Here is an 11996-nt window from a genome sequence, read left to right on the forward strand (position 1 = left end):
CTGAGAGCATAACACAATTACGAAGTGTTGTTCAGAGAGCACAATAATATGTCATGAGAGATTCCAGGAACGTAAAAGGAGAAAATAACATTTTGGTGATGCCTTGTCTTTTATTTCCCTTGATTCACCAGCGCAGATTAAATGTTCATGACAGTGGTGAGAAATGCCTGCATACACTCCTGTGGTATTGTTGTCCCCCTGAGAAGCAGTAACTTGCTTTGACCACTGCAGGGCAGAGGAGAGTAATCTCTCCTCTGAAGACTTGAACTTCAGACTCATGCAAAGGAAAACTTGAGGGAAACCCCAAGTGAAAGACACACTTAAGAAGATGTATTACTTCTCCAATGTCACCAGAATTATTATTTTGGCATTTTTACACATCACCCACAATTGATAAAACATGTACTGCGGCCTGAACTTAATCTGAATGTACAGTACAAATACTTTCTTTTCAAAACAAAAGATTTAGTCAAGGTTAGAAAACGACCGAACCACCTTATCAAAGCAGCCGCACATTTTCCACTGAATCCATCCATCCTACAGAGGTCATATGTATGAAGGGTTAAATCTGTTGTGTAATTCCATTTGGCTTTGGCAGAGCTCAAAGCGCCAGCAGAAGCCCTGCCTCAGCAGTTCGGGCTGCCCAATAAAGCAGCAGGCTTCATACCACTGGGACAGTCTGACAACCACAGCCAGAGACAGGCCCATGCCACTCTGTCCAGCAACCAGACAGGGAGAGGTCCCAGCACACACACACACGCACACACACACACACACACACACACATAGACATAAGTGCATGAACACATGTATGCAAGCAGAAAAACAGCTTACATATATGAAAACCAACATTTCCTCATTGTAAACATTATTGGGAGATGCAAGATGAGTATCACCAGTTGATTGTGAGAGTTACTGGGGTAATGGAAATGCATTTTCAGCACTTTGTTGTGTATGCCCCTCAAAATGACACATAATGACAAGCGCATGCACACACACATACAAACATACACACACACACAAGCCACAAGACTTGACCGTCGCTTTAGGAGCCCTGGGGTTTTGGGCCAGGGTCCAAGACTCCTCACAGAAACACAGGAAATGACATTTCCTACATTCTGCAGGACACACAGAAAGAGGGAAAGAAAGGGAGAGACGGACTGAGAGAGAGAGAGAGAGAGAGAGAGAGAGAGAGAGAGAGAGCACTGGGAGAGTGAGTGGGAGTTTCTAAGTGGGAACAGAACATTTACTGTTTCATATTACACAAAAAGCAGAGAAAGAGGAGAAGAGTTAATGGTGGGTAAGGGGTACTGGTGGGTCGTGCGGTCCGGCTCTGTTTTGAATGTAGCCGCTAGTTGAGGTGCTGTGCAGTTGTCTGGGTTTATGGATTCGCTGACTGTGGAAAATGTACTTCTCTATAGTGGTCCTTGTCCTGACTAAGGCTCTGGTCACAGGTAAGTTTACCTTGTCAACAACAATGTAAGAGAAAGCGAGCGAGCATGCAAGTAAGAGAGTGTGTCTGATGTTCTAACCTGGTGATCTAACATAAACCATAGTGGAGCAATAATTGTTGCGTTTTTGTTATGAAACTTTGGTATGAAAATAATGTCAAAACATCACATGATAGTCACTGGTTCTATACATAAGTTGTAAGTCATTATTTCATTACGGGCAATATTGACGTAGCAATCACAGCAAATGTGGCTTTAATTAAAAGGAAAGCAGTTGTGGAGTTGAGCAGTTTGTTCCCTGTGAGAAAACCTCAGTATAATAATAAGCATTCCATACACTGCCATAAAGTGGACTCACAACTCATATGGCCTGTAATCGTTTGCTTACTTTCAGTTCTGTGTATGTCATGTTAGTTTGAATCCCTTTATGTTGTCACATCAAGCAGCGTAGGAGCCTGAGGGAGATTCCCCACCTCACCCTGCAAGAAAAAAACAAAAAACAGCAAGAATCCCAGATGGTCCCTGTTATCTTGTCGTCTTTCTCTTTGCTCTGTTTTTCGGAGAGTAAAGTGCTGAAGATGAATGTTTCCCACCTGTAGATTTTCTTTGCCCGTCTGATCACACATATTGTGTCCAGACCCAGTGTCTCTGCTACAGACAGACCTGACCTAGCTGGCAGCAGGATCAAACACAACTACCTCCTCCAGGGTTTGTGCTGTCTCGCTCTCAGTCCTCAAAGTTTCTCTTTGCTATTACGAACTAAATTCCCACCCAGTGACAGAATGACATTAACTGTAAAAGCTGAACTCGTGATAGTGTGAGCTCTATAAATCCAAGTTGCCATTGTTGGTGTGCATATAAACTTACTTGCCACAATTATGTGTAATTGAGAGGAAATTAAACATGTTGCAAAAAATGAACTCATGACTTTTTCCGTGTGTGGCACGCTACCAACTTAAAAAGCAGGGAGGAGTCCCTATTGTTTTGGAAAATAGTACTTTATGGTTTGGTTTGATTGTATTGTGCCATAAAACAACATGCAACTTGCAAAAAAATGATGGTGATAAAGTGATAAAGTGGATAGCACGGTTTGCTAACAGGAAGAAGGTTCCCAGTTCGAATCCCTGCTGCTTGGCCGGGGCCTTTCTGTGTGGAGTTTGCCCCTGTGGGTTTTCCTCCCCAAGTTATATTCTTTGTGTCTTTTGTCCACAGATGTATGTCACGCTCTCAATGTGACACTGACCCCTGGACCTGTTGTCATGGTAACAGAGAAAGACAACGTGACCCTGTCCTGCCTGGTATCTCAGAGGAAGAGGAGCAGCAGCGTTCTCATCCTGCGCTGGTTCTTCTCACCTCTTGCTGCTCCGACTCTCCTCCCTCCTCCGTCCTCTCCATCCTCCTCCTCCCCCCCAGCCCTGGACCCCTCTCAATTTCTGATCGTGAAGATGGGCATAAAGAAAATGAAGCTGTACGGTAACTACACCCGTGGTTTCCCCCAGCCAAAGTTTCGCCTGTACGAGGAGGCGGAGGGGGAGCTGTATCGGTTGCGGATTTTCAGCGTGGCAGGGGGGGATCAGGGGTTCTACACCTGCAAGGTTCAGGAGATCCGCAAATTCAGAAACACGTGGAGATCATCGTCCAATGGCACCAGCACCACACAGCTCACAGGTAACTGCAGGTGTGCTGTTACATATTGTGCTCTTCGTGTTGCCAGTGGAAAGCTGCAAGGCCGCATTTTTGGCTGATGTTGGGGTGGAAATTGAGAGATGGAGGGTTTGAGAGTTGACATCAGCTGCTGCTTTTCTATTTTCCTGCTCTTTAAATCAAGCCAAGTGGTTGGAAGTTTGAGCCCCTTTCTCAGCAAGTATTCTACGTGTCCTTGAGCAAGACGTCGGAATGTGACTGTCTCCTGGTGGAGGACAAGTTAGGCTGTGAAACATCAACACAAATAATGTTAGTATTTCACCATTTCCAGCCGAATTAGGGGTCAGATTGTAATAACTGTTTAGCCTTTTGTCAGATCAAATCCAAGAAAATGTATTAACCCACTTGATTCAAGCAGGCGAGAAAAGAAAAGCGCATAAGACACTGCATTGTATCACCCACTACACTTATGATTTTGTGCAACCCTTAGCACTGACAAGAGAGAATCAAACGCAAAGGGGATTTCTGGTGTTATTACTTTGAAATGTTTTCCATGGAATACTCCTAGCTGTCCAAGGAATTCCCTCACAGCCACACGCATACAGTGTGGAGGATGGTGTCTCCATGTCGTCTGGCAACAGAAAGGCCTGAATAAAGGAAGAGCAATAGTTTTTGTTAAAGGATAAAGGGCAAGAAGAAGTGTGTAGCGTGTATTCTTTGACTCTATAGTGCTGTTATTTGCTGTATGTGTTTCAGCGTGACCCCAATCCTCTGGCATTTCCATTTCAAAACAATGAGCTCACACATCCAAACCACACTCAACAATATCTCTCTGTGTGTGAGTGAGCGTGAGGAGTAAAAAGGTAGAGTGTTGCTGAGCTGGCTAAAAAAAAAAAAATCTCTAAGAAGCAATAACCTGCTTCGTCTCAGAAAGTCCAAAACTCTGAAAAACATGACGTCAGCCCTCTGGGTTCACTTTTATGCAAACCTCAGGAGAACGTTTACTTGAGGATTCAGTTGCAGTGGAACTTATTTAAGTCTACAACAAATCTGGATAAGAACTAACTTTAATCAGATGCAGTACAATCTCTTGAGATTTGACTGGATTCAATGCAGAGGACACATCTGTCGGTTTGGGATGCACAGGATTTAATAGAGATTAAGGATGCTGCTAGGTGGAGCTACATTTGAATAATTTGCCCACTTTACCTTTTCACTAGTTCTATGCCTGGAACTTTAAGTCAGATGGACCCATCTGGCAACGCCCTGCCCTACATTCAGGGCAACGTCCCTCTAAGGAAGCCACACGACCTCAGGCATCTCCGACATGCATCGACCACAGAACCAGAAAACACAAGAGCTGACATTATGAGGGTAAACAAAGAGAAAACTAAGTTGAACTGTCAGTGAGATCCAGGGAAGCCCTCGGTCTGCAGAGCTCAGAGCAGAAGTAACACCCCACTGAGATCTCTGGACCACTCTCACTACAAATGTGTTTCACAGCGGGAAGATGGTTTGTCCTCTCCCACATCTTTAAATCCCAACTTCAGACCTAATGATGGAACAAATGATGGTTCATGGCTCTTTATGAAAACCTGTACCTCTCTTTGTGCAAACCGCCTGTGCAGACATCTGTATAATCTGGATGCTATTTTGATACCTACAGCCAACCTGTTCACCTCAGGCTGCACGCGCAGATCAGATGCAGATTTACTTTGTGGTTACCCACACTGGGCAGATACGTGGTTTTCTCACAGTAACTGTTAACAGCTCGCATGTCTGTTACTTAGTCATCAAATTAGACTCAGCCACAATTTGTCTAATTAACAATTGTTTTTCTTAGGCTACTATTATTTCTCTTTAAACAGTGGATGGTTGAAACTCAGTAAAAAATATAATCAGTAGAGAGCATTCCGACGCCAAGGCCCAGCAGTCTCCTTTAAATTTAATTTTTTTGCTTGGATCTGCACGAAAATGAAAATGTTGAAAGCACTCTATCTGTAGATGTTAAAGAAATTGAAATAAATACTCTGGATTGGCCCTGATCAGGATTCACACCTTTTCTGCTTTAATTCATCCAGTAGTTTTTGCGTCATCCTGCTAAATAATAAAAATGCAGACAACAACATCACCTCTTGGCAGAGATAATTATACATACATATATTTAACATTTTGCCCCCCAAAAAGCACATAATCACAGGGCTCTCACATGTCATATATGTAAACACCCTGTCTTCTTCTGTGGGTATTTATTTGGTTAGTGGAAGTCACATGAGCAGACTGGGCTCCATCAAATTTGAGCTCACTGACATAAATGGGGGACAACAGCCTCCTGAAGAGGTTTAATAGGCCCCCAGTAGCCCGTACGTATGGGACAGATCTGGGTTAATAATGCCCATTTAATGGCCTGATAATTGCTTAGATTGCTTATATTGCATTGCGCGTCCGTCAATCTAGTCTTTTAACTCTTATCTCTGGCTGCTAGATACATATTTTAGATAAAAAAAATGATTATAATGAATAATACAATTATTGTAAGTCACTGTTTCTGATGTCTGGTCACAATAGAAAAAACCTTTGTGCTGTTCCCTGACAATGTGCCGTCTGGAACAGGCTAGAAGTCAATTAGAGTTAATATCTTATCATTTCTTATTAATATGTTTATCAACCTGTGTTTTAAAAGACGTATTAAAATCTCATTAAGGGGAGCGGAGAGACACAGTAATTTATGTACACAGCCTCTCTCCTTGTTAAATAGCCCTGACCTATACACAGCCCATCATTCATCCGCACAAGCTGACAACTTCTTATTCACCCTCTTGTCACACAGACACAGAAAACTGCAACGTTAAACAATAGTGAAGTGACCAACAGAAGGAAGTGGGTTTTCAAAGCAACAGGGAATCTCTAAAAATTCAAGAACAGCAGCATTGTGCGTGTGTGTGTGTGTGTGTGTGTGTGCGTGCGTGCGTGCGTGCGTGCGTGCGTGCGTGCGTGGGGTGGGTTTGGCTGATGCTGCAGCAGACTCTCCCTTCTCGACAGCGGTTTTGATATTTCTGGAAACCACTGAGGCCGTCTGCTGTGTTGGGACAGTTCCCTCAGACAACAGCAATTTACAGAGATTTTTTTGTCTGGACATGTCCTGTTTGCTGACTCCGTTTTTAACAATTGTTTCCCCAGTGCACTTCACCCTCGAGGCCGGCAGCAGTGAAGGACTGTGGCGTTTATTTGCGGGTACAGTTTTCATCTCTGGCTTTACTTCTATTTAACGTTACAAAATAAAAGTCTGAAAATGCTGCTGATGATCCTTTTCTCACATTATCTCATCACCTTTTGAAGATGTGTATCTGTGCGCTGTGCTGATCTGCTCACTGGGCCTGTTGTCCATCTTCCTGTTCACTCTGGTTCTCACGTGCCAGTACTTTCACAGACGACACCGGCTCAAAGGTAAATTTCCATTAGAGTAACTTTGCATTTCTATCTTTGTCTATTGTGCTATTAAGAAAACCTGATTTTTTTTTCTGCTGTTTTCTCTGCAGCCAGTTATCTGCTGGTCAAGTGTCCAGAAAGCAGGTACATTATGCTCCTTATCATATATTTCTGGTTGGAGACAACATTATTAGACAAAGTCACCTTGGGGCTTTGACATCTTGTGATGACATTTTAATGGATCAAATTAATAATTGATGGATCACAAAAATAATCAGAAGACTCATTTTAAAGAACAGTCCATTGTCAGGCACCGCAAATTTCAGATTGTTTATATTGCATTTCTTACATTTCTTAAGTCTATGTACCTTTGTCTTATTGATTAATTGCTAATGAACGTGTGAGTTTCAGTTGAATTTAGTAGTAAACCTCTGCTCCGTACAGCTCAGGAGAGACTGTAACCAGCTCCAGCAGTTCCTCCAGTTACTCCCCAAGAGCGCAGAGGAAAGACACCAGACGGAAACCGGACAGAAGAGTCACAGTGACGCCACCTAAACTACCTGTAGAGCCTCCACCGCACATACCAGCCAAAGGTAACAACCTGAGTCTTCCGAAGATGGTAAAGTCTTTATAGATGTTTTAACAGCCCCCGACACGGGTAGGACTTTTCCCGGTGTTGCTGATGATCACTCTACGGTGACAAACAATCAGTCGAAAGAAAATGAGAGAGAGACAAAGAGTGCTCTCCTCCTGATCTTTTCGATGCCATTAAATTTCCACTTTTGAAAATAAAATGCGATTTGGTTGCCAGCACTAACTATGTGATGGGGGAATGGCTGAGATGGGATGGCAGAATTGGAAGGTTTTTCCAAGAATTTTTTGGTAATTTGGTTTAATTTGGGTTTAAAGGGGATGGTATCTCCCCTCATCCCACCAACAAATCACCAACTTAATATGAACGTCCAAGATGGTGGTTACCACGTAGCATGGAGGAGACTGGTTCAGTCTTTATATTTTTACGTGGACTTTCTCTCTCAGGTTCCTAACACACTGGAGGCATTAGAGTCCCAGGGAGCTGAGGGAGGCTCCGAGCCCTAAGAAAAAGAAATTAGCGAGTAAAGAAAACATGGATTAAATGAAGGTATCCAGCAAATACAAAAGCAGAAAAGGATATCTTCAGCATAATTCTATTTCCATGACGAAAACATCGGCAGAGATTTGGGCAGAAAACAGACTGATAATAAAACTTAATACTGTGTTAGGGTAAAGTCCCACTGGGTGTATCGCCTGAGGTTAACTCAACACGGACAGAAACATTGAAAATGGCAGAATAAAGCTACTACACCTCGACTATGTGAAGTATAACACGGCTGTGAAGGATGATTTCGACTTCCATCACACAGGCATATTTGTGAACTCATTCCCCCTGGCTGTTGTTTTGAGTCAATTAAGGTTGTCTCCGTTTTTTAGTGCCTGTTGCTGCGAAGAGACCTCAAAAGCCCAGAAGGTTAAAGACTCAGCCGAGGAGATCTGCCGCTGTAAGTCTCTTTATTATCACCCATCATTGGGGCTCACTTATTCCTTATGTCCACCTCTGGCATGACTGTATTTATGAATATGTACTATTATTTATTATTATTATATTTGTTAATATGTATTTATTAACGTTTCAAAGATTTTTTTTTCTCATTTACAGAGTTGTTATTGAGATTCGTACAAGAGGGAATTTGTCTCAAGACTGCATGATTGTCTACAGGAGTTTATTGCCATCTCTTCATTCAGTTATGAGCTTGATAATTCTATTTAGCTTTATTGCTTCTCAAACACAATTATTTATTTAGATTGCTTCATTGGTTTTATATCTACAATAAAAGTGTCAAACAAGTATATACAGAGGAAAACTGCTCAAACTAAGGATCATCAGCAGCTCCATTCTTGTGATTTTGCATTGAAATCTTGCTACGGAGATGTGAGCATTTCTTCTGCACGCACATACTGATTGAATTAGTGCAACGAAAAGGATCTGGGGATGTTGGATAGGAATCCGGTTGAACCAAATGAGTAAACTGAATGTTCCAAGAGGTCCTGTGAAGCCTGTAAACACATATTTTCTGCAGCTAAGAAGCACCATGGAGATATTTACAGCAGACAGTGAAACTATTTTACTGTTTTATGAGAAAGATTTAATGCAGAGAAGATGCATAGAGGGAAAATCGGAAATGTTTATACTCTATACTTTAAACACAACAGTTTCCAAGCCTGAGACCACTTTACCATTGAAGATAATGGGAATGTTTGGACCCCACTGCATTTCAGATTCTGTGGGTTTAAGCACCCACAAGAATGCCCAGCACCCAGGTGTGCCAGCATATACAGTCTCGGGACTACATATATATTGATTTTTATAAACAGTTGGTGCTAGACCTGAGCTCTAAACCCTAACCACCACTTGGAGTGTCACTCCGGATGATCTAATCTACTACCATAAAGAAATAAAACAACAATGTAAAGAGAAAGCAAATTTAATTTAACTGGAAGGGCACTCAGAGAGTAACTACGTCCACAAAGGCCCAACAGTCCCCTTAAGAAACCATGTTTTAATTCACTAGATGCAGATTATTATTTGGCAGTTTTTAAAAACAAGATCTATAAATTATTTCCTGTGAGATCAAACAAAATCAAATGAAAATGTTGCAAAACTAGCTGTTCTGGATGCGCCCCAAAATGTAATGAGTTCTTTCAAGACTCCAAGTTTCATGGTAATCTAGCCAGTAGTTTTTGAGTAATCTTGCTTATTTACAGACAAACAAAACAAAAACATAACCTCCTTGGTGGAGGTAACTATTTAGTAGTTCCTGCGGCCTATGGTTTAGTTTAGGGTTCGTGCAGGCTATGGTTCTTGCATAAGGTTTAGTTGGGGCCCTGATGGTCGGGCATTCAACGGTTGAGACCACCCACTGGCAGTAACATAAGTCGACACCGCTGTACAAGCAGTTTTTTCCTCTATTACATTATCGAGAGTTTCATTCCTCTTCTCTTTCCCCTTCCCTCCTCCAGCCTCGAGTAACACAGGAGGACAGTCTGACATATGCAGAACTGGAGCTGGTTAGACCGAGGCCGGAGCCCCAGGCCTCCTCCGCCACACCGGACCCCGACCCCTCAAGCCCGGACACTGTGTACGCTCAGATCCTCTTCCAGGAGAAGCAGCTGTAAACACAGCCGCTCGGTACCTCCTCCGGTGAAGGCAGAGATTCGGCTCTGACTGAGTGGCATCAAAAAGGACTATAGCCTATTTATGAACTATCAATATGGCAATTAGCTTTTGTTTTTTGGCTGCAAGTTCGCTACAGCTGCTGGTAAATGAGGCTTTTGTGTTTCCTCCCGGCAGTTTTTTTCCAGCACAGCAGTTTTTTGGGGTCTTATAATTCAGTTGTTTTGTTTGTTGGCATCGTTGGCCTGTGAGCCAGATGTTTATAAGAATGTTGTTACTGGTAACTATTCTGTATAAACTCAGGAGACTGTGTGGAGGTGTGTGGTGTCCATGCTCCAACTGCAGCGTCATGTTGCCACAGCCACAGCTTTTTAAATGCATTATAGCTCTAATGAACAAAAATGAATAAACGTATGCCTGGGTCTGACATTCAAAGAGTTCAGCCTGTGATTCATACAAACGCTGTTTTTAATCATCGGTTCAAAGTGGTCTGGATTGCACTTTGTCAGATTTTATATGATGTGACTGGGGTCACAAGCAAATCTGTTTTAGATGACGAGAGAAAAAATTACAACATGATATGACAAACAGCTGCAGCTCATTGTGCGTCTGACATACGAAGCAGCACAGGCTGAGAAATGAGAAACCAATGACTTCTGTAATCGGTTAAAGGGAAGAGAACATTTTGGGAAAAACACTTTTGTTCTTTAGCAGAGCGTTAGATGAGAAGATCTCATGTCTAACTAAGAGGAAGTCTGTCAGGTCTGCGGCTGTTAGCCTAGCTTAGCATTAAGAATGAAAGCAGAGGGAAAACCCTAGCTTGTCTCTGCCCAAAAGTCTGTATGTATATATAAAAATGGCAATTATTCCTATAGATGTCAATATCAAACCCTTGTGAAAAATAATACACAAATGTATAGAACTTAAATATGCACAAATATATAGAAATACATAATATACTTAAATATATAAAGAAAAGAAATGTATTATTTTTAAATGTAAAATGTAAACAGAAATATTTTCTTCACTGTTTAGTCTGTAAAATAAAAGTTTTAATTTTGGCAAACATAAAGGCAGATACTGGTGTCCGTGAAAGTCTCATACCGACCGGTTTTTGTCAGCCTACTGAAATCATTCAGGCTCTACAACAAACATAACAAAATGTTCACCAGTAAACAAGTTAAATCTATTTTTTTAAATACATAACAATACAGTAACAACTTTAAGTTGTGGTTTTTCAGGGGTTGACAAATGTCTAAATAAAATACGAGAAGGCACAGAAACGGCACGGGGAGTCTTCTGCTTTTAATTTCAAAGCCTCAGAGGCTCAGACATAAACAGCCAACATGAATCCTGGAAGCAGCAGGCATTACGCTCAAGTACCGGGAAAGGTGAGGGGTGTGGGCCATTTTGTGAAGGTCAGTGTGTGAGAGAAATTGATGAAGATCGAGACGCACACAGAAAGAATGATGCACATCCACACCCTGCTCTCTGTGAGTGGGAGAGATGGAGAGAGAGACCATCATCCCCCATAGTTCAGACTCAGTGACTAGGATGAACCCGCTAATGACTACATTTATTCAAATTAGACTAATTGTAATCATGGTTAATAATTAGCTTTACAGTGCATTATAATTGGGTTAGGCTACAAGATGGTTCTGCCTAGGTGCAATAATTTATTTGATTTAATTATTCTGAGGAACCCAATGGTTTGACATTTCATATCATAAAACCAGCGGTGTAGAGAGAATGGAGATGGCCGTTGCCTTTAGAGAAGGTCGTTGCTCGCTCTCTGGGAAAATTATGAGGACTATTTTCCACTCTATTAAGCTACTCCACTTAGCACAATTAGCCGCACACACAAAGGTTAAAGAGAGAGACCTCTTCCTTTATGATAGAGAACAGTGGTGCATGTGCACGAGGGAGCGAGAGACGCAGAAAGAGAGCAAGCCGCCACATTCTAACATCATTTAAAATGGTAACTTATTTATTGGAACATCAGGGCACTGATGGTGCGTGCCAGCGTTGGACTTTTCCCCCCCCGAAAGATTTAAAATCAATGTTTAGAAAGTTTCAGTCTCTCTGCAGATGAGTCAGACTTATCCAAGAGTTGTGTTGTCACGGCCCTGCAGTGATTCAGAGATTTAACCGTCTGATGTGGGTAAAAAGGCATATTTGTTTGTCTCAGTTAACTGTAAACATGCGCATGAAAAAGCTGTGACAAGCAAAAAAATGATTCAAGAAGCAAAGACATTTTACAT

The 11996-nt window shown here is 42.0% G+C and overlaps 1 protein-coding gene across 1 annotated transcript; it reads left to right on the forward strand.

The window, feature by feature from the left end:
* Positions 1–34: 34 nt before the first annotated feature.
* Positions 35–10170, forward strand: vstm4a (V-set and transmembrane domain containing 4a). Its single transcript, XM_035171951.2, has 8 exons — positions 35–1454; positions 2664–3119; positions 6276–6329; positions 6435–6542; positions 6635–6668; positions 6969–7117; positions 7995–8062; positions 9582–10170. The coding sequence occupies exons 1-8, from the start codon at positions 1406–1408 to the stop codon at positions 9735–9737; spliced, it is 1074 nt and encodes a 357-aa protein (XP_035027842.1). The 5' UTR covers positions 35–1405; the 3' UTR covers positions 9738–10170.
* Positions 10171–11996: the final 1826 nt, after the last annotated feature.

Source organism: Hippoglossus stenolepis, chromosome 12, assembly GCF_022539355.2.
Source record: "Hippoglossus stenolepis isolate QCI-W04-F060 chromosome 12, HSTE1.2, whole genome shotgun sequence".
Lineage (NCBI taxonomy): Eukaryota > Metazoa > Chordata > Actinopteri > Pleuronectiformes > Pleuronectidae > Hippoglossus > Hippoglossus stenolepis.